At 32.0% G+C, this 20,544-nt stretch overlaps 1 protein-coding gene across 1 annotated transcript; it reads right to left on the minus strand.

Annotated features, from left to right (window-relative positions):
• Positions 1-296: 296 nt before the first annotated feature.
• LOC123661234 lies at positions 297-8,095 on the minus strand. The gene is made up of 9 exons (XM_045596221.1): positions 7,768-8,095; positions 7,404-7,659; positions 6,767-7,323; positions 5,914-6,243; positions 5,349-5,484; positions 4,393-4,534; positions 3,375-3,483; positions 1,256-1,389; positions 297-497 (listed from the first exon to the last, which is right to left on the minus strand). The coding sequence occupies exons 1-9, from the start codon at positions 8,093-8,095 to the stop codon at positions 354-356; spliced, it is 2,136 nt and encodes a 711-aa protein (XP_045452177.1). The 3' UTR covers positions 297-353.
• Between the last annotated feature and the right edge of the window lie 12,449 nt (positions 8,096-20,544).

Raw genomic sequence — 20,544 nt, forward strand, 5'->3', positions numbered from 1 at the left:
TTCACCGAATGTTATAAATATTGTGTTTTCGAGCGACAAAATGAAATAAAGTATAAAGGAAAATTAATTGTTTTTGTTTTATTTCTGTTATTAAATAATGCGTGGATGTGACACGTCGTTAGATATTTTAATGTTATCAGAAAATAGTTGCAAAAAAAAATACTGACTAAACGTAGTCAAGAAATTTGTATTTCGTATTTATTTTATTGATACGTATTCTAATTTGTCTGTTTCAATAAGACTTCGACCTTCTTTTGAAATATTTTAAAGTTCGTGAAATGAAATACACAACGAAAAAACGTAAAAAAAGTATATTAAAAAAAAACACGTTTACACAAAAATAGGTAACATAATTAATTAATACGAAGCTCCCGTAGTGCTGTGCTCACCCAGTCAAAAACTGGTAGTAGTACTACGACGTTCTCTCGATAGACCGCTACGCCTACTACTGATACTCGATCACCAATTTTACACAACAGTGGGCCTCCTATGCCCGTCTGAAAAGAAAAGAAAGTTATAGTGCATACGTATATTCTTAACGGGCAAAATTGGGAGAATTAAAACGATCAGAGACATTGTGTAAGAATAACTAGCTGACTTGACGGACGTCCTACATTTTGAGCTGTTACCCGTTTAAATCGTGTTCAATTATTTTCCACAGGTTTCTTAATTCTTTTTTCTGTAAGAACTTCTCTCAAAGCAATAAAGTTGGTCCTGTCGTTCTAGTTTTGCGCTTAAGTTACACACTCCCATTTGAAGACTTAATGATTCTCGATTGGTTTAATTTATATAGATTAACATTGTTTTAAAATTTTTCCCCAATAGGGAAAGGCAAAGGACTATAATCCATACAGCCAATATATAGATTAACATTATTATATTACAGACGTAACATGACATTTGTAGATTTGCCAGGAAAAGAATTAACTGACACAATGAATCCAACATAGACACCCATAGTAATAAGGGAAAGCAATTATTTATTTATTGTAACGCGTGTTGTGTGTCCCACTAAAGTTACCCAGGCAAATAGAATTAAAAAAAAAAACGAGTATGTTTTAGACCACACGACTGAAGTAAAACTAAACTAACGTAATTCTCTCTCTTTCTGTCTTCACTAACTTATATCTCCCTCTCAACTTCCGTTCGCCATGCCCGATCATACTTTTCGTAACGCTCTCGTCATGCATTCACCAGTTTACTCCCCAAGTCAAGCGTGCGTCAAGAAGTTTTACTTCAACAACGATGTTGTTACCACTGTCCCGCGAGTTTCAACGGATGCACAGAAAGCGCCGGCAGGTAAATCTACGTCTGGCGCCGACAATTTTTCGTTACAACTCCGGGGTGTGAGTACAGTTGCTTGCTGGCAGCGCGGATGTTGTTGTAATGCTGAAATATATATTTTATAAATAAACATTCAATATTTAACTGTTCAACCCTATTTTACATGTTCGCCATTAATTATTATGTACCTATATACATGAAAACGCATATCGATTAATGACATAGGTAGGTACATAGACGGAACTTGAGAACATTTTAAATTAATTTATCTATACAAATAAATAAAATTGGAGTATCTGTTTGTAACATTGAAATAACCGCTTTTTACTAAATGTATATGGACACGGTACATATACCAAAATAACATTTTTTACAATTTTTGTCTGTCTGTATGTCTGTCTGTTTGTTCCGGCTAATCTCTAAAAACGGCTGGACCAATTTTAACGGAACTTTCACTGGCAGATAGCTGATGTAATAAGGAATAACTCAGGTTACTTTTACTATAGAAATTTATTTATTTTATAACTGCGAACTGAACGATAAGTTTTTTGTTAAATTCCACGCGAACGAAGTCGCGGACACAGCTAGTCTAAATTAAATGACATTTACTAATAATTGCTTTTAATTAATGAACGCTATAATAACAATAGCGTTAGAACTAAAACGTCAGTAATACTACGTAGGACTATCCTAGACTATTTTTATTGGATAGAGATTACTACGCTAATATAAAAATGAGTCGCTGAATGTGTTGCTAAGCGCAAAACTCGAGAAGGGTTGGACCGATTTCGCTAATTCTTTTTTTAAAATATTCCTTGAAGTACGAGGATGGTTCTTACGGAGAGAAAAATTAAAAAAAAAATTTAAATTTCCTGAAAAAGTCTAAAAACAACACTTTTCTATACTCCCAGTACGAGGATGGTTCTTACGGAGAGAAAAATTTAAAAAAAAATTTAAATTTCCTGAAAAAGTCTAAAAACAACACTTTTCTATACTCCCATACAAAAGATTTGTGATAATACTTAAAAGTCACTGTTAGGCGATACGAAGTTCGCCGGGTCAGCTAGTATAATATAAAAATGAGTCGCTGAATGTGTTGCTAAGCGCGAAACTCGAGAACGCTTGGACCGATTTCGCTAATTCTTTTTTTAAAATATTCCTTGAAGTACGAGATTGGTTCTTACGGAGAGAAATTCAAAAAAAAAAAAAAATAATAAAATTAAAGAATCGACTGTTAGGCGATACGAAGTTCGCCGGGTCAGCTAGTATATAATAAAACAAAATAAAGGCTATTGTCTATGCTAATATTATAAAGAGGAAAGATTTGATTGTTTGTTTGCTTGCATTGAATAGGCTCCGAAACTACTGAACCGATTTGAAAAATTCTTTCACTGTTAGGAAGCTACACTAACCCCGGTGACATAAGTTATATTAGGAATATTTTCAAAAAAAAAAAAAAAATTACAGAAAAAAAATATTTTGAAATATTTGTTATATATATGTATATATATTATTTGAAACACAATGCAGTCGTCTAAAACTGTTTCGGGTACTTATCTCGCTTGTAAATAATCATGCCCTATGTACACACGTAAAAGCATTTAAAAACATTATACAAAGGTAACTAAACTAGACACAATAGAAGCTATATTGAGTCCATTCTATTGTAAATAAATATTAGGTAACACATTCATTCAATGGAATTATTTCAATTGCTATTACATGTCGCGTTTCGTAATACATGCTTAACTTGTACCTAATGATGTTTAAAATATTTCATTAACCATTAGCAGAAATAAAAATCAATGCAAATATTAAAAAGATTTGTTTGCCTTTTTAGTGTTTAATGCTTAAAATTGGGATGTTGATGTCAATAAATCTTTTGCTATTAGAAAATTATATTTAGAAGTAACGTAGGCATTATAAAGCTTCAATATAAAGGAAGCCATAGTAAACGTTGTTTTTGAGATAGAAAGTTTTCTCATAAATAGCATTAAGCGTTCATCGGTATAAATTATTAAGTATATAAATACTTACCTCAAATATAGGCTATTTGTTGAAGTCATCTTAAAACAAAATTGAACAGTTACCTTGATCGTATCCACTCCAACCGACAAAGTAGCAATCATCCCCTATATGAGGGTCTGCGAGGCAAGCCGGCTGAGCATTTTTGTTTATAGTCAATGGCCGTTTCCAGTGCTGTTGACACGAAACATTATTTTTCATTTACTACAAAACATTAATATTTAATAAAACATAATTGTGTTTGCTCGCAAACGAAAAAAAAACCGACTTCAATTACATCGAAGAGTTATATTAAACAACGTAGATCGACGAAAAAATAGTCAAGTAACTACGCGTTATCAAAGATTACTCTAAAAGTAGTTATCAGATCTCGAAAAAATTTATATGTGACCACATGATAAACATCAGCTTTCGATTAAATCAAAAATTATCAAAATCGGTACACCCAGTAAAAAGTTATTGCGGATTTTCGAGAGTTTCCCTCGATTTCTCTGGGATCCCATCATCAGATCCTGGTTTCCTTATCATGGTACCAAACTAGGGATATCTCCTTTCCAACAAAAAAAGAATTATCAAAATCGGTACATCCAGTAGAAAGTTATGCGGTATAATACAACGTAGGTCAACGAAAAAAGCGTCAAGTAAAAACGCATTATTAGATATAGCTAGAAAAGTAGTTGTTAGATCTCAAATAAATTTAAATGTGACCAATTGACACACACCACCTTTCGATTAAAACAAAATTTGTCGAAATCGGTCTACCCGGTCAAAAGTTCTGATGTAACATACATAAAAAAAAAATACAGTCGAATTGAGAACCTCCTCCTTTTTTGGTAGTCGGTTAAAAATAAGGATCTATCTTCTCCTACATGTATCTACATTCTTCTCCTACAGGGAGAAACAAGCCTTAGCCCAGCAGTGGGATGCTGACAGGCTGAATCAAGAATCGTGAATGAAGTATCTCTAAAGCTATATGTATATTATAAATTACTTGATCTTAATACCAGATAAACGTTTAGCTATCAAGTTTATTAATGCTAAAGTTGTGTATTTACAAATATATTAGTAAAGCAGAAACATTACCAATAGAGCAAGATCGTCAGCGAGATCACCAGGCTTAAACTGCGAATGGAGATATACTGTGGCCATTCTATTTTGGGAACTTTCTTTTTCTGCCGTTAAGTCCCAAACGCCACTGATAATGGTGATATCGCCAGGTGCTTTTCTAAATAAATAAAATAAATTTTGTAATCAATAAATTTTGTAATAGTAGTAAATATTGTAATACATCTATGTATTAACTTCAGCCCCGGATCTTTAATTTTGTTAGGCGAGGAAAAGACTGAAAAATGCCGACCCCACCCACCTATGTTTATTTTTACTTTTATCACCTTCATCATTTCAGCCATCGGAAGTCCACTAATTGATGGACATCATCATTACAGCCTATACAGTCCACTGCTGGACATAGGCCTCCACAAGTTTACGCCAAAAATAACGTGAACTCATGTGTTTTGCCCATAGTCACCACGCTGGGCAGGCGGGTTGGTGACCGCAGTACTGGCTTTGTCGCACCGAAGACGCTGCTGCCCGTCTTCGGCCTGTGTATTTCAAAGCCAGCAGCATTGATAGACATTTGAACATAATTATATAGGCCTCCCAAAAATGACGACCTAGCTCATAGACAATCGCAAATAATTTTGAATAAGTTTTAGTTTGCAAAAAATTCGCCCACAGCTTGCGGACGTAGTAGGAAGCTGAGAGAAAATTCGCAGAGCAATACAAATATTAAGAAGGCCATTCTGTATCATGCGCATAGATCTGTTAGAAGAGATAGTATCCGTTAGCCTTTTCTATATCACATGAAGCACAAAATTTGAATTTGCCCCCTAGATCCGGGGCTCTTTAGCTTACGCGTGTAGGTTAGTAGGTATATGATGCGTATAAGCGAATTAAAATTTGGCATAAATTAAGAATATAAATTTTTACATTAGTTTATAATGCACTTATTACTTAGAGACGTGCTATATTTTACAAACCCATGAACACAATCTGCAGCAGTTATTGCTGCTCGAGGGTGCACTATAGTAGCATAGCAAAGAATACTTTGCATACTCTTTGTTAAGACGACCAAAGCCAACCAAGGATCACTCCCACCTTGCACAGCGTCTTTTCCTACAACAACAGCTTATAAATTCATTTATTATATTGATTTAGTGTATTGGATATTTTGTTTTATTTCATATTCGAGTTAATTATTTGTTTGCTGCGAAAAACCTTAAGAAAGGGCTTTGACGAAGATATTATTATTAGAATTTAGTTTTAATTTAGTTTATTTTATGGCACCTAAATCAAGTTTATTTTTACGTATAAAAGCAAATAATCATTAAATTATTTAATATTAAATATTTATTAATTATTCTCTCAAATAAATAATAGCCAATCCTATTTCGGGTTGTCTGTAAGAAATGGCTAACTAGCCATAAAACCGCCTCTTGTACTACACATTCTTAAGTCGTCTGTATTATTGTTATTTTGTATTTGCATATTGTGGTGTACAACAAAGAGAAAATAAATAAAAAATAAATTAAAACAATGAAATACCTGGTTTTTTGGGAACTTTTCCACATTGTTTATAAACTTGTTGATCAAGATCTATACCGTCTAAATAATCCTCCTCAACTAGCGCTGAGGTGTCACATGAACTGTCTTCACCACTGTCGTAAAACCTTTCTGTTTTTCTTACAAAATTATTCTTACTTGATGCTAAGTTAATTAGTTTAAAGCCTTGTAAAACATGAAAATCTGGCGTAGAATGGAAACTAATTGTTTGACTCCCAGAATTTTTCATAACATCGTCATTTCTTTGTGCTGTCGTTAATCGTTGTGGTTTACGTCTTATAGGTTTGGGGCTTTGAGTGGATGCACGGTTACCTAAAAATTAATATGATTAGTTTCACTGATCGGTGATATAAATATTTTGATTTAAATTTGGAGCAGTTCAACTGAGGAAATATCGCATTCTTACAAAAGGTTCCAGCAAATAAAACTGCTTTTAAAATGTGTTGGGTTCCTGTACAAAGGAGTCGCTAGTGGTATATAATTGTGTTGGCTCGCAAACCAAAAAAAAAAAAAAACGATTTTAATTCCATCGACAAGTAATACAACGTAAGTAGACGAAATAAAAAAATTAACAAATTCACTAGTCATCAGTACGATATCCCCTTGGGATATCCTTTCCAACAAAAAAAAAAGAATTATCAAAATCGGTTTATAAGCGACAAAGTTATCCCCGAACTTACATTATATATATATATATATATATATATATATATATATATATATATATATATATATATATATATATATAAATACACGGTCGACTTGAGTAACCTCCTCCTTTTTTGAAGTTGGTTAAAAAATACCAAAAATGTCTCTTTAATTATGTCTCTTTTACCTAGCCTTGGGTCGAAAGTTGAATATCCAAATGGGGCATTATTTTCTTCTTCGCTTACTTCCTTCGTATCTCCATAGTAAACCCCGTAGTTCCAACTTGTTTGTCCTTGTGATTCATCGTGATCTGAATAAAGACCGACGAGTCCCGGTTTAGGTAATTCAACAGCATAATCTTCTACATAATCTTGATCGCTATAGTCATATTTAGTATTTTGGTAATCAGCATTTGTATTACTTTGAGATCCAGGATTTCTGAACTTTATATTTTTTATATTCCAGTATGGGTCGACGTACTCAGGTGTTACAATTTTGTGAGTAGGCTTAGAGCGTACAGTTGTAGCCGTTAGTTTCGAGGATTGTATCTGTAAATTATGATTTCTCTCCAATAATCTATTTCTTTGTTTCAAAGCTGTATTAAATTTCTCGTTGGGGTCTGAACGCTTATATCGTATATTGAAGTCGTATTTTTTTTTAGATTGTTTTAGTTTCGTAGATGAAATGACGTTTGGTTTCAGTGGAAACACGCAACAAATTTTTTGAGTGTTAGATATACTGCACCTAGGACACAATGAATTCATAAAATTATTTAATATTTTTACTACAAAGATAAAAGTAGTATTTAAATGTATTTTACTAACCCTGAAGGATGAATGATTCCGTTTTTATACATACAATCTTGCTGTGTAATAAAAGTACATATACTTTCTGATTCAGATTGTATAGGTTCTTGTTGAAATCGTATTTTGTTAATAATGGTTGTTTTTGGTGTCGTGATGCTATTGTTTTTATAGAACTCATTTTTAGGAGGCAAGGAATTTTTAACATCTTTTTTATTGTCTTGCCAAACAATTTCATTACTTTCCGGGAACACAAATACTAATTCGTCTCCATCACCTTGGGATTTATTTCTAGGTACATAATTACTTTTTTCAAAAATAGATGTAGTTATATTGTTTTCTTTAAAATTTTGGACTGTCGCCTTCATTCTATTTTTGCTATTACGAACTTCAGGATTTTTCTCTATATTAGCGAGCTTGGATAATTCCATTTGATCTCGAAAGTAAATAGTTGATAGCTTCGCACCCTCATTAAGAAATATTTTTTCATCTTCATTAAGATTACGTTCTTCTCTGGGAGATAATTCATTATTTTTAAAAATTATTTTTGCACTTTCATCTGTATCGAATTCGTTTACATTGTCAAATTGTGGTTGAGGTGCTTCGACCTGTTGTAACTTTGCGAACTTCTCATGCAGCCACCAAAATTCACCGTTCATTTGCGAAAAAACTGTTTTAGACAATAATACAATGATAAAAGTATACGAAAACATTTTATGCGTTTACACGTCCTGAACGCAAATGAAAACTGCAGATAAAATTTGATGGTTGAATTTAAAAGCAGCGGATGTTGCATCGACTGCGCGTATTAGCGAGTAATTTACTATAATTACGGTCTCTGTTAGTTCGCGACAATTATGATTGATCAGTGCGTAGAACCCACACACACTACTATGGACAATTTGCGGTCAATTATCGAAGCGGCCAGAACTTTGAAATTGGTACAGTTAAGAAAGTAATTCGGTTCATTTAGATGCTTTTCTATTTTTCACGTTTTTATTAATTTAAGTTCTTTTGGCTTGTTCTTAATTTTTTTTGTTATTATTAAATAAATACAAATAAAAAAATATATATGTTATAATAACGCTATAAAATAAAACATCGCTAATATATATTGTGCAGTAAATATTTAGTAGTATGATAAAATAATATTTGATTACATCTCCGAATTGCAGCGTCTGTTATGTTGTTGATAATTTCTACCACAAATTGATGGAATGTGCCTGGAATAGGGACATCAGAGATAGATGTTCTTTTATAAATGAGTTGGGAAGTGTAATAGTATTCTGGCTGAATCACTCTCAGACTTGGCCCGAATGTTACATAATCGCTCTTGCGATAAAGCCCATAAAAATGATTTAAAAAAAATAATTGCAAAAAAAAACCTAAAAGAAAAATAAAAACAATTAGCTTGAATCAATTCTTGTGTATATGTACACGAAGATATACATAGAATAGACATCTACATATTGCAAAAAAATCTATTAATTGGAGAAAACTTGATTGGTCAATATCAGGTGTCTAGAAATACACAATGTCAATTACAAATCTAAAATATAATTCATTAACAGTTATCAGTTTATACATTATCAATTTGACTGTACCAATTTGTGTTATTAAGTAATCAGGAAAACACATGAATTAAGCCATGGCCTACATAATGCTGCACTGAATCATAATATTTTTGCTAAAATAATAGCGTTAGAGATCACAGTAACTATAAATATAATTAAGAGGATAATTATTGATGCTCTACTGAACTAATTAAATAACTAATCAATTAAGTACAGCTTGTTTTAGGTGAAATAAAAATAAACATATTCTGATTTACAACAACATTTCTATTTATAGCATATTAATAAGAGTAAAAAACAAATTATTTACATTAAAAATGGTATTCAATTGTAATCGAAATAAAAGTAAGCGATAAATGAGTGGAAAAAGAGCATTTTTTTAATTTCCTTTTATCCTTGTCCTGACAAACTGACTGAAATACTGGATAAACATGATTTTTCAAGCTTCCTAGTTCGGAAGTTATGCACGTGTAAAAATATATTTCGGAGATAAAGGATAAAAAACGAAGTTACTTAACCTGTACATTTATACACTATCTTTACTAAGAGTTTTCATCTCCGAGTCGATGGAAGTTAGGTACTTAAAAAGTTACTGCGCCGTTCAAATTGATTTCATTTGAAAGTTTGAACTGGAAAAGCTAAGAATTGTTAACTTCATTCTGTCTTCGCTTTCCTAAAAATACATCGTTATTAATTATGCGAGAAGTAACGAGTACATTGCCTTGATGTGTTCCTTTTCCCATTTAGTTTTTATGGAATGAGAAGTGACAACAAGGATGCAGGAAATTCTAAGGTTTACTTATATTCCATTGCATTTAAGTAGTAGATGTGGGATGTAAAAGTAGCTATTTTATTTGCAAAAGAAATGGTCGTTAATTGAAAATTCCATTTACATCATGTTAATACTTACGTTTTGCTTTTAACTTGCCTTAAATGTTGTTTTGTTTATTTCTTTTTTGTGGATAAAAAACTTTACTGTAGAAACAATGTTCTACATGCCGTATACTCACAGCATGTAGACGTTAATTATGTAATCATTAAAGTAAAATAGTGCAATTCAAAAACTACTAACTGAGGTAGAGCATAGCAGGACATATCCTGCTTTGAATCTGGAGCAGCTTGACTGGGGAAGTACCTCGACCTAACCTAGAAGATCACAGCTTAATTATACTCTGCGGTCACCAACACCGCCAAGCCCGCCTGCCCAGCGTGGTGACTATGGGAAAAACACATGAGTTCACGTCATTATTCTCGCAAACTTTTGGAGGCCTATGTTCAGAAGTGGACTGTATTAGGCTGAAGTGATGAGTGATGAAATTATATTGCTCTCGAGAGGTGTTGTGTTCCTGTATTAAGTGAGGTGACCAGAGTTCCTGGGGGGATTGGATGTAGGGTTGGCAACGAGCTTCCGATGTTTCTGGTGTTCTAGGCATCTATAGGCTATGTTAGTTTGCCGACTTAGTTGTATATAAAAAAAATCAATAATTTTTAATTGCAAATAAATTACCTATGGTATTAAGTAATATAATGCAGTTAAATAGTTAGTTTATAGTCGTAATATACTTCGTAAATGGATGGCTTGACAATAGTAACTCAAAGACTCAAGTAGAAATCAAAGTGAGAAATTTGTTACAGAATATCTTCTCTTCATCGTTCCTTACTTCTGTTCTCTTTTCTTTACTCACTTTAGCTGACAATAAAATTTTGAACTTCTATCCTAACTAATAACTGTCACAAGGTATGTTTATTACACGATTATAAAAACAGTAATTATTTGCCAGCTCTTGTCGATAAATATTAACATTATAAAATATAATGATCATCTAATGATAGCGAATTATTTAAAAATATGCTCTTATTATTACATATTTGCCAGTAAGTATAACCTATTACGGTTTAATTGATCGTTAATTCATTAGCATATAAATTTATACTCAGTAAAACAAACAATGCTTGCAAACTGATGAAACCTAAATCTAATCTATATCGTGCTATAAGAAGTATATTAAGTGTGAATATTACATCACCTTTACATTTTCTGTAGTTAATTAATTTAAGTACCTGGGTGACCGAGCTCCGCTCGGTATTTTTAGTAAATCGTGAAATATTAGTAGTAGAAGAGAGAGTTAAAATGATTCGCTGCCGGTTTGGACGAAGTCTTTTTTAACCGATTTCAAAAGAGGAGGAGGTTACTCAATCCGGCCGGAGGAAACTCAATATACATATATATCTTATCTATCTATAATCTATAATATATATAAACGCGAAAGGTCACTCATCACGAAATCTCCAAAACTATAACACCTAAAAACTTGAAATTTGGTAGGTAGGCTCCTTATAAGACGTAAGCAACCGCTAAGAACGGATTTTATGAAAAACGACCCCTAAAGGGGTAAAACGGGGGTTGGAAGTTTGTATGAAAGTCCTATGTTTTTGAAGTAAGAGACTTGACATTTCAAATGCAAGCTCTATAGATGGCGAGGAAGTGTCCAAATAATACATCGTAATCTACATATAAAAGAGAAAGTTCACTGACTGACATCACGAGAACTCAAAAACCGCTGGATGGTCCATCATCCAAGATGGACAAAGATGAAATTTGGCAGGAAGGTAGATTATAGTTAGTAGACGTACGCTAAAAACGGATTTTGCGATATTCCATCGCTAAGGGGGTTTAATTGGGGTTGATAGTTTGTATGAAACATATACAGCAGCAATAAGTTCGCCTGATAGGTTATTCATACTGCAGCCTGAAAATAAAACTAAAAATGTGGTATATAGAGAGGTTTTATAAAAATAACTATTAAATTATACTTAATTGTGCCTTTGAAAAAGTTACTCAGAGTGATAAGCATTTCAAGTGACTGAAATAAAAAAATAATTTGCGTTAAGCATCTTAATAGTAATGCATATCTTCATAACCACGCGGACGTAGTCGCGGGCAACAGTTAGTGTATTATAAAACAACGTTCCCAAAAGCGTATGTGATCGATTCCGTCAAAATCGACTTAATGGATTTTCATGCGGTTTCACAAATGGAGACAGGGCTTCAAGAGGAAGGTTTACGGAACGGCAAAGCCGATTTTGATGAGAGTTTCACTGGAAGTTTGCCGGGAAAACTTTGTGACAAACTGATTTCAACGCGGGCGAAGCCGCGGGCACAGCTAGTATATACATATATGTATATATATTTTTAAATGTATGTTCGGGGATAACTTCGTCGTTTATGAAAAGATTTTGATAATTCTTTTTTTGTTGGAATGGAGATATCCCTGGTGTGGTAATATGATAAGGAAACCAGGATCTGATGATGGGGTCCCAGAGAAATCGAGGGAAACTCTGGAAAATCCGCATAACGTTTTGCTGGGTGTACCGATTCTGATGATTTTTAACTTAATCGAAAGCCGATATTTATCATGTGGTTATATTTCATCGAGATCTGATTACAACTTTTGGAGTAATCTTTGATAATGCGTATTTCTTGACTATTTTTCCATGCACCTACATTGTATTACTTGTCGATGTAATTGAAGTCGATTTTTTTTCGTTTGCCTGCAAACACAATTTAATAATGTCTAAGCAAATATTTGTCTACGCTTCAGCCTGTAATATCCCACTACTGGGCATAGGCATCTTTCCCCATGTAGGAGAAGGATCAGAGCTTAATCCACCACGCTGCTCCAATGCGGGTTGGCGGATATATTCCCTACTATGAGTAACGATCGCTATCAGGTATACATGATAACAACCGGGGCCGACGGCTTAAAATGCTCTCCGGTAGGGAGACCCACAAGGACTGCACAAACACCCAGACCACGACAACACCTGTATGGCCAATACAAATGTTAGTCATGTGCGGGGATCGAACCCGCAACCGCCAGCGCAACAGGTACAATCCATGTCTGTAACCGTTGCGCCAACGCCGCGTCACAATTATTAATAATGAATTAAAGCAAAATAAAAATAAAAAATAACGATAAATTAAAAATTGATATAAAATACACAATTACAAAATTGTGAGTAATTGCTTCTCAAAACTGATAGGCGCTCCAACAAATCGTATTTGTTTTGAAAATCATATTTAAATACGAATTACATATTTATAAAATATGAATCATATTTTTTTACCGACAATAATAACAAATATAAATAAATATAAAAAATCAAAAATGAAAAATAATTAAAAAATAATAATGATAAAATATGAATAATATTTTTCGATTTTACCGACATAATAAATAAAAAAGTAGGAACAGCCTATTTAAATAAAAAATAACCAGTGCAATTAGAAAAAGAAAAAGAAAAAAAATTGACCAGGGACATAGGGATTTGAACCATGATCTTCTCGGTTGGTCCCGACCGACCGATTTCCCACCGAGCTATTGCAACTAACTTGACAAATGCGAAATTTACTTTCGCATTCTAACGATATTTTTTTCACTCCCTAAAAACAGGGATAAAACGACATTTTTTAAAAATGAATCCTAGCTAGATGGATTTATCTCCCCCGAAACCTGCTGTATACTAAATATTATGAAAATCGTTGGAGCCGTTTCCGAGATTCAGATTATATATATACATATATATATACAAGAATTGCTCGTTTAATAGTATTAGATAGATTTAAATTATTAAAACTAGTAATATAAAGATTAATGAATACTACTCTGGTTTAATGGTGCGTGTGCCGTGTAGAAACACCTGATAGTGATCGTTACTCATCGTAGGGAATATATCCGCTAACCCACTGTGGAGCAGCGTGGTGGATTGAGCTCTGATTCTTCTCCTACATGGGGAAAGAGGCCTATGCCAAGTGGTGGGATATTACAAGCTGAATCGTGAAAGATTAAAAACAAATTGTTTTCGTTATTGTGTTAACAGAATAATATTATACAAAAAAATCAAATTTTATTAATTTTAAAGAAAACAACAAAATAAAACACAATATACGAAATAAGAAAATATTTTTTATATTCTATGTTTTTACAATGTTCAAAAATGAATCAAATACTTTTATACATACGCTCAATTAATATTCATTCATTCGAGGACCGTGCAATTAAAATTTATTTATTAGTCATACGCTGTATGTTTTACTTTTTATGTATTAAAAATTGAATAATTCACAAACTATTTGTTTATTGATTTATTTGAAAACAAGATAGACTTTTTCGTTTCACGTAAAATGTAGAAACACCTAATGTAGAACTACCTATAGGTACACAAACCCAGAATCATTTAAATTCTCAAGGGTTAACCAAAACAAAGGCAATGTACAAAACTATTTTGTGAAAATCAATAATAATTAAATGCTACTTATTCAATAATATTACAATAAAGTGGAAGAAGTAATTTCATTTGTAAAGATATTGTCGATATCAACTGAAAGTAATTAGTTATTAAATAAAAATTAACAACTTTAGGTCTATTTTTACAAGAATAGTTTGAAAGTTAAGTACAAATTTGTTTGAAGCTAATTTTGTTTTTTTTTTTAAAAACCCTGTTAAGCCGTTTAAAAAAACTTGGCAAAGTATATGTTTCATAGTACACTTCTAGACCGCTCAACTGAATTTTAAATGAAGAGCATGTTGGCGGTAACCCGCAGTTGGTTTTACGCGGCCCCTTTACAACCCCCCATGAGAAAAGGATGTCGGAAACTCTACAGACGACTAAATCAAAAGAGATCAGACCCCTTATTGAAGAGTATAGAATATAAAATCGCTTGAAATCAATATGTTTCTTGATTTTCACATCAAAACTAAGCTTTTGCTTACATGATAACATTTTTTCTGTTTGTTTTGGGTCGGATTGCGTCTGCACTGAATTTAAATGTTGGAGTTTGTAAAATATGCAAGAGATATTGGTCTCATGTAGTTATGCTTAAAGTCGTTTCCGGAGTATGAAACTGTAATAACTTTTTTAATCATATTTTTATGGTGCTTCGTGTCAAATACATTTTTAAATTCTGTTTCGTATGCATGTTAGTTATACGAGTTTGAATTTAAATTAAGTGTACTATTTAACTTTGTTGCGTTTTTTGAATTAATATAAATGTTGCTAATAATTTTTAACTGACTTTAAAAAAGGAGGAGGTTACTCAATTCGACTATATATGTTTTTTTTAACCGACTTCCAAAAAAGGAGGAGGTTCTCAATTCGACTGTATTTTTTTTTTTTTTTTTTTATGTATGTTACATCAGAACTTTTGACCGGGTGGACCGATTTCGACAAATTTTGTTTTAATCGAAAGGTGGTGTGTGCCAATTGGTCCCATTTAAATTTATTTGAGATCTAACAACTACTTTTCGAGTTATATCTAATAATGCGTTTTTACTTGACGCTTTTTTCGTCGACCTACGTTGTATTATACCACATAACTTTCTACTAGATGTACCGATTTTGATAATTCTTTTTTTGTTGGAAAGAGGATATCCCTAGTTTGGTACCATGATAAGTAAACCAGGATCTGATGATGGGATCCCAGAGAAATCGAGGGAAACTTTCGAAAATCCGCAATAACTTTTTACTGGGTATACCGATTTTGATAATTTTTGATTTAATCGAAAACTGATGTTTGTCATGTGGTCACATATAAATTTTATCGAGATCTGATAACTACTTTTTGAGTAATCTTTGATAACGCGTAGTTACTTGACTATTTTTTCGTCGATCTACGTTGTATTACTCGTCGATGTAATTGAAGTCGGTTTTTTTTTCGTTTGCGAGCAAACACAATTATTTTATGTATGTTCAGGGATAACTTTGTCGTTTATGAAGCGGTTTTGATAATTCTTTTTTTTTTTGTTGGAAAGGAGATATTCCAAGTGTGGTACCATGAAAAGGAAACCAAGATCTGATGGTGGAATCCCAGAATCGAGGGAATCGTAGTGAAGACTAGTGCGTTTGGTAATTTTTATCGTCTACTTACGTTTTATTACATGTCGATGTAATTGAAGTCGGTTTTTTTCGTTTGCTAGCAAACACAATTATGTTTAGCTACGTGGAAATTGTAATATTTATAAATCTTATGTACTTTCCCTTATGTATTATAATAATTTAAAAAGAATGTGACATTTTTTATAGGAAAGAAATATAAAATTGCTTAAAAACTTGAGAAGTAACTAAGCTGGTGATGTACGGTTATTCGTACAATGACTACTATTCAGTCACGGGATTACGAACAAAGCCCTCGAGGGAGCTGTGTCGGTGAAATATCGCTTTAGTAAGGCAATCTCACCGGAACTTTAACAATAATTATACTATATCCTCGCTATATAATTCGACATAACTTTGAAATCCAGGTAAGTTATAGACTTATTAATGTTAAGTAAATTACCTCATGGAAAAGGACTTTGTTATATATGAGCATGTACACAAGCCCAAAATTGAGTTTCGATTAAATAATATGAATTTCCGGAAGCTACTTATATATGTAGAGTGATGACTGGAGGTACAGCTGTTGCAATATCAAATTTATCGGTATACAATATTCAGTTTCAAAATTGAAATATTGTATAGATATTTACATAATTTTTTCTATATAAATATTTATTTGTACAAATTGTGTAATTTCTGAAATTCTTTCCTTCAACAATGATCATATATTTTTTATTGTTATTATTCTTTTACATTATAAGTAATGATAATAATATACATAGCAGGTTTGAAATACCATCATCACATCATCATCATCACTTCAGCCTATAAAGTCCACTGCTGGACATAGGCCTCCACAAGTTGAAATTTTCAAGAAATTGAAATATTGAATATAATTGAAATACCACTTTGATATAAATCAAATACAGCTATTAACTTTATTAAACGCCTATGTAATACTTTTTAAATTAAGTATTTCGATACGATGAAGAAGCTCAGACCTCACTATCAGCTATTGTTTCAGACGTTTCAAGAGATCTGTCAGCAAAGCAACCTAAAACCATATTATAGAACCATTAAGGAGCCGTTGCATAATCAATTCATCTGTATACGGGTCTAGTTTAAATACTCTCTGCAAATTTTAATCTACGAATAAATTTAACTACAGAATCCTTAATTACTATTGAAATTATACACAGGACGATAAATTCCGATGAGATTATAGCTTGATTTTACAATATGCCTTTGACACGTTTTCAGGGAATTAGTAACGCTTTGTTAAGCAAATTTACACTGGGGTGTCGGGCCCGTCAGCTATCGCCTATATATTATGTACCGTGCTCGTCTTGTTTACTTGATTGCATCTTAGCAAATGATCAAACATTTCGATTAATAGGTACCTACAGAGCGGCTCTATCAGTATATATGTAATCAATATTTGTATATAAAGAAACAGAAAGCTATTTACTGGCTATTTGTACCTTGTGCCTGTTTTATACAACAATGTTATATTACCCATGTTTTCTTTATATGCATGAATTGTCTGTACGTAATCATTAAGCGCGATAAGACCATCATCCATTCGATTTAAATAGATGCAAGAAATCCCTAATATAATATTATAAATGTGAATGTAAGTTTGTTTATGTAACGCTTTCACGCGAAAATTACTTGACCGATCATCTTGAAACTTTGTACCACAGCTTTGTACACATATTATTGGAAGTATTAGAAGTAACATAGGATACTTTGTATTTAAAAAAAATCAATGCGAGCGAAGCCGTGGTTAAAATCTAGTTGTTTAATAAATAAACGTAATATAAATATTGTATATTATTGCTGAAGTATCTAATATATTTTAATAGGATCTACCGAGAAGATTAGCAATTTTACTTAAATGTTTTAATTCTAATTTCATTTATGTAGTAAATAGAATTATAAAAAACTAATACTATACTATTCGTATTAGACGAAGTGTTTTATATACATACATAAACATGTCAAAAGCGTTTTGAACATTGCTCATTGCCTCTTTGCAAGCTTTGTTTACTGAACGCGATAAACACGACGGGTATTTAGGATACTGGATTGACTTCACCTCCTGAATATTTCAAACAAAGCATGTCTGTATGGACTTCATGTAGCTGTCTGCTTTGGCTTTACATTCAAACAGGGACTTTGCCAAATACCTACCGTATTATTGTTATATACGCAAAGCTGGCAGGTTGTCTACTTTTTGAAATGATTTCCCGTGTTCAATATCTTAGGTAATCAGCATCCAGTTATTTCATTTAAATCCCTTGTATTGAAGTACGAGTTGAATAAAGAAGTCTGTTTTATATGGCATATTGCAGTATACATTTTAACTGATCACGAAAGCACGATGAGAGTAATGTATATAGAAGTTTGATCTGTTATTTAAATAAAAATAGAAGAAAAGTTTATTTTTAAACAAATACATACCTATTAATAAAATTTCAGTGGCTGTCTGTGATTTCAAAATAACTATGTTTTTTCGAGTGCATATAGTTATATACACGATACTAAAACACTCACAAACGATTTTAAAATTTTTGTCCGTCTGTCTGTTTTTCTGTTTGTCCGGGCTACTCCCCGGAACGCCTGAACCGATTTTTACTGGACTTGCACTGACGAATATAAGAGATTATGGAGCAAAATATATATTACTTTTTAATCCAAAATCTCCGCGCAATCGGGATTTACACGGGAAAATTCGCATTTACTTCGCGCGAGTACCTGCCGCCCTGATAGATATGAAATAAACAAATATTTTTCAAAAACAACTAAAATCGTAAAATAAGATAGAGAAGGTCACATGACAACGAATACTTTTTATCTCATAATTGGGACGGGATCAAATTTATATTGCTAAAAAAATCCAGATACAATCTCCGACGCGAAAGAAGTCGCGGGTACAGCTAGTAATTAATAAGATACATTACTTTCGCATTTTATTTTAATAATGTAATTTATAGAGTACATTTTTTTTGGAATCAAATTAAAATAAATGTAACTAACGTCCCGGACATTATAGTGTGAGTTGTGACATAATCTTGCACATGATGAAGGCGGTTACTACACAAAAATTTGTCATAAAAATATAGCCTACAGAGTTGAGTAAAATGATAAACGTGACTTGGCTGTAAAATTATGGGACCTTATGGCATGTCCCTAAGCAAATTCATAACTTTAAGTGGAAAGTTTTCTCGCTAGTTTGTATACCCTTTTATGGAACGCGTGTTATAACAGGGCTATGTTTCTACGTGATTGTGCCTGAGTAGGAGCCATAAAAAACCGTCAGCTTTTATTTCTGTTTAGAGTACATACACAAAATGTAACATTAGGATAAAGTGCTATATTAAATAGTAACCTACATGTTTAAAAACCTACTGGAAAAATTTTTATTATGGATTTTGTTAATATATACTCATGAAAGTTTAGATGACAGGAAAATGAATAAGTTAAAAAAGGTTTCCGTTAATTTAAAAATTTTGTTTTTACCTCTAATTGCGAAAAATTGCGACAGCTGAAAAATTAAATTAAAATATTTAAAAAAAAATACCAAAAAGTTGGCATGACCTTTGAAAAGTAAATGAATTTATTTACCATATCTAAATGTTATTGCGGAAAATAAATAATAATATATATTCTAATTCCATTATTTCAAATAACTCAAACACACTCGAGGGAAATATGGACGATTTATAAAACTTAAATACATATATATGGTAATATTTTCCGTGTGTAATAAACCGATTTCTATGTTAAATTTTTTTTCGTTCTTTGATTTTAATATGCAAATTGAGAAGCTATGCAAATTATTTTGTATTTTATGTATGCCGTTTTGCATGTTTCGTAAATATGTCCTGTTTAGATTTGTAATATTTATGGAAAGCAGTTATCTGGCCATAAGTTTATTTTGTTTTTCTTTCTTTATTTCTGTATTATAAATATAAAAAAAAATAAACAAAGTTATCACTATTAATAGAAAATATATTCAATAAAAATATGTACCTTCTATGAAATAAGTAAATATGTTTAGTAAATGCACTTACTGTTGAAGCAGGTACAAAAAATATATTTGTCTTTATAATGCAGTTAAATTTTTACATTGACATATTCATATTTCTGGTATTGGCTGAAATTTTCGCATATTTGACTTGGATAGACAGTGATTCATGTCACTGATTGACATTGACGACATAAAACTATTTTGATACAATTTTTTAAATTTTTATCACTTGCCTATAAAATATATAAGTAGTAAGTGTATTAATAATAATTTATATTTATGTTGTAGGTTAAAGACTTTTAATAAATTCATATTATTTAAAAGTTTTTTATAATTTTATTGAGGTTTGATTCTCGACTGCACTAAATAATCTCTACCAAGTCTTCTCTATCCCACAAGACATTGGCGAAATAATTTGTATCAAGAATTTTATATTACACGAAAACTCCAATACATGAATAACTATTTTATGTACTAAATTTTATGTGTAAAAGATCAAAATGTGTATGTTGCGAAGTGGAGTCCGTTTTTGGATACAGTTTGAAAGAAGGTGTATTATTTGTGGGAATAGTATCTTTGGTAAATATATTTAAAGCTTTTTGATATACTTATAGTAGGACATTATCATCATCACTTCAGCCTATCGCAGTCCACGGCTAGACATAGGCCTCCACAAGTT

The sequence above is a fragment of the Melitaea cinxia genome, chromosome 16 (genome assembly GCF_905220565.1).
Source record: "Melitaea cinxia chromosome 16, ilMelCinx1.1, whole genome shotgun sequence".
Lineage (NCBI taxonomy): Eukaryota > Metazoa > Arthropoda > Insecta > Lepidoptera > Nymphalidae > Melitaea > Melitaea cinxia.

Bases quoted from the DNA above. Each gene is read 5' to 3' on its own strand.
- LOC123661234 (XM_045596221.1), bottom strand. From the start codon at position 8,095: ATGTTTTCGTATACTTTTATCATTGTATTATTGTCTAAAACAGTTTTT. The intron at 6,244-6,766 runs GTAAAAGAGACA...ATTAATTTTTAG, and splicing joins AACTTTCGACCCAAGGCTAG to GTAACCGTGCATCCACTCAA. The intron at 4,535-5,348 runs GTTTGTAAAATA...TTATTTATTTAG, and splicing joins GCTGCAGATTGTGTTCATGG to AAAAGCACCTGGCGATATCA.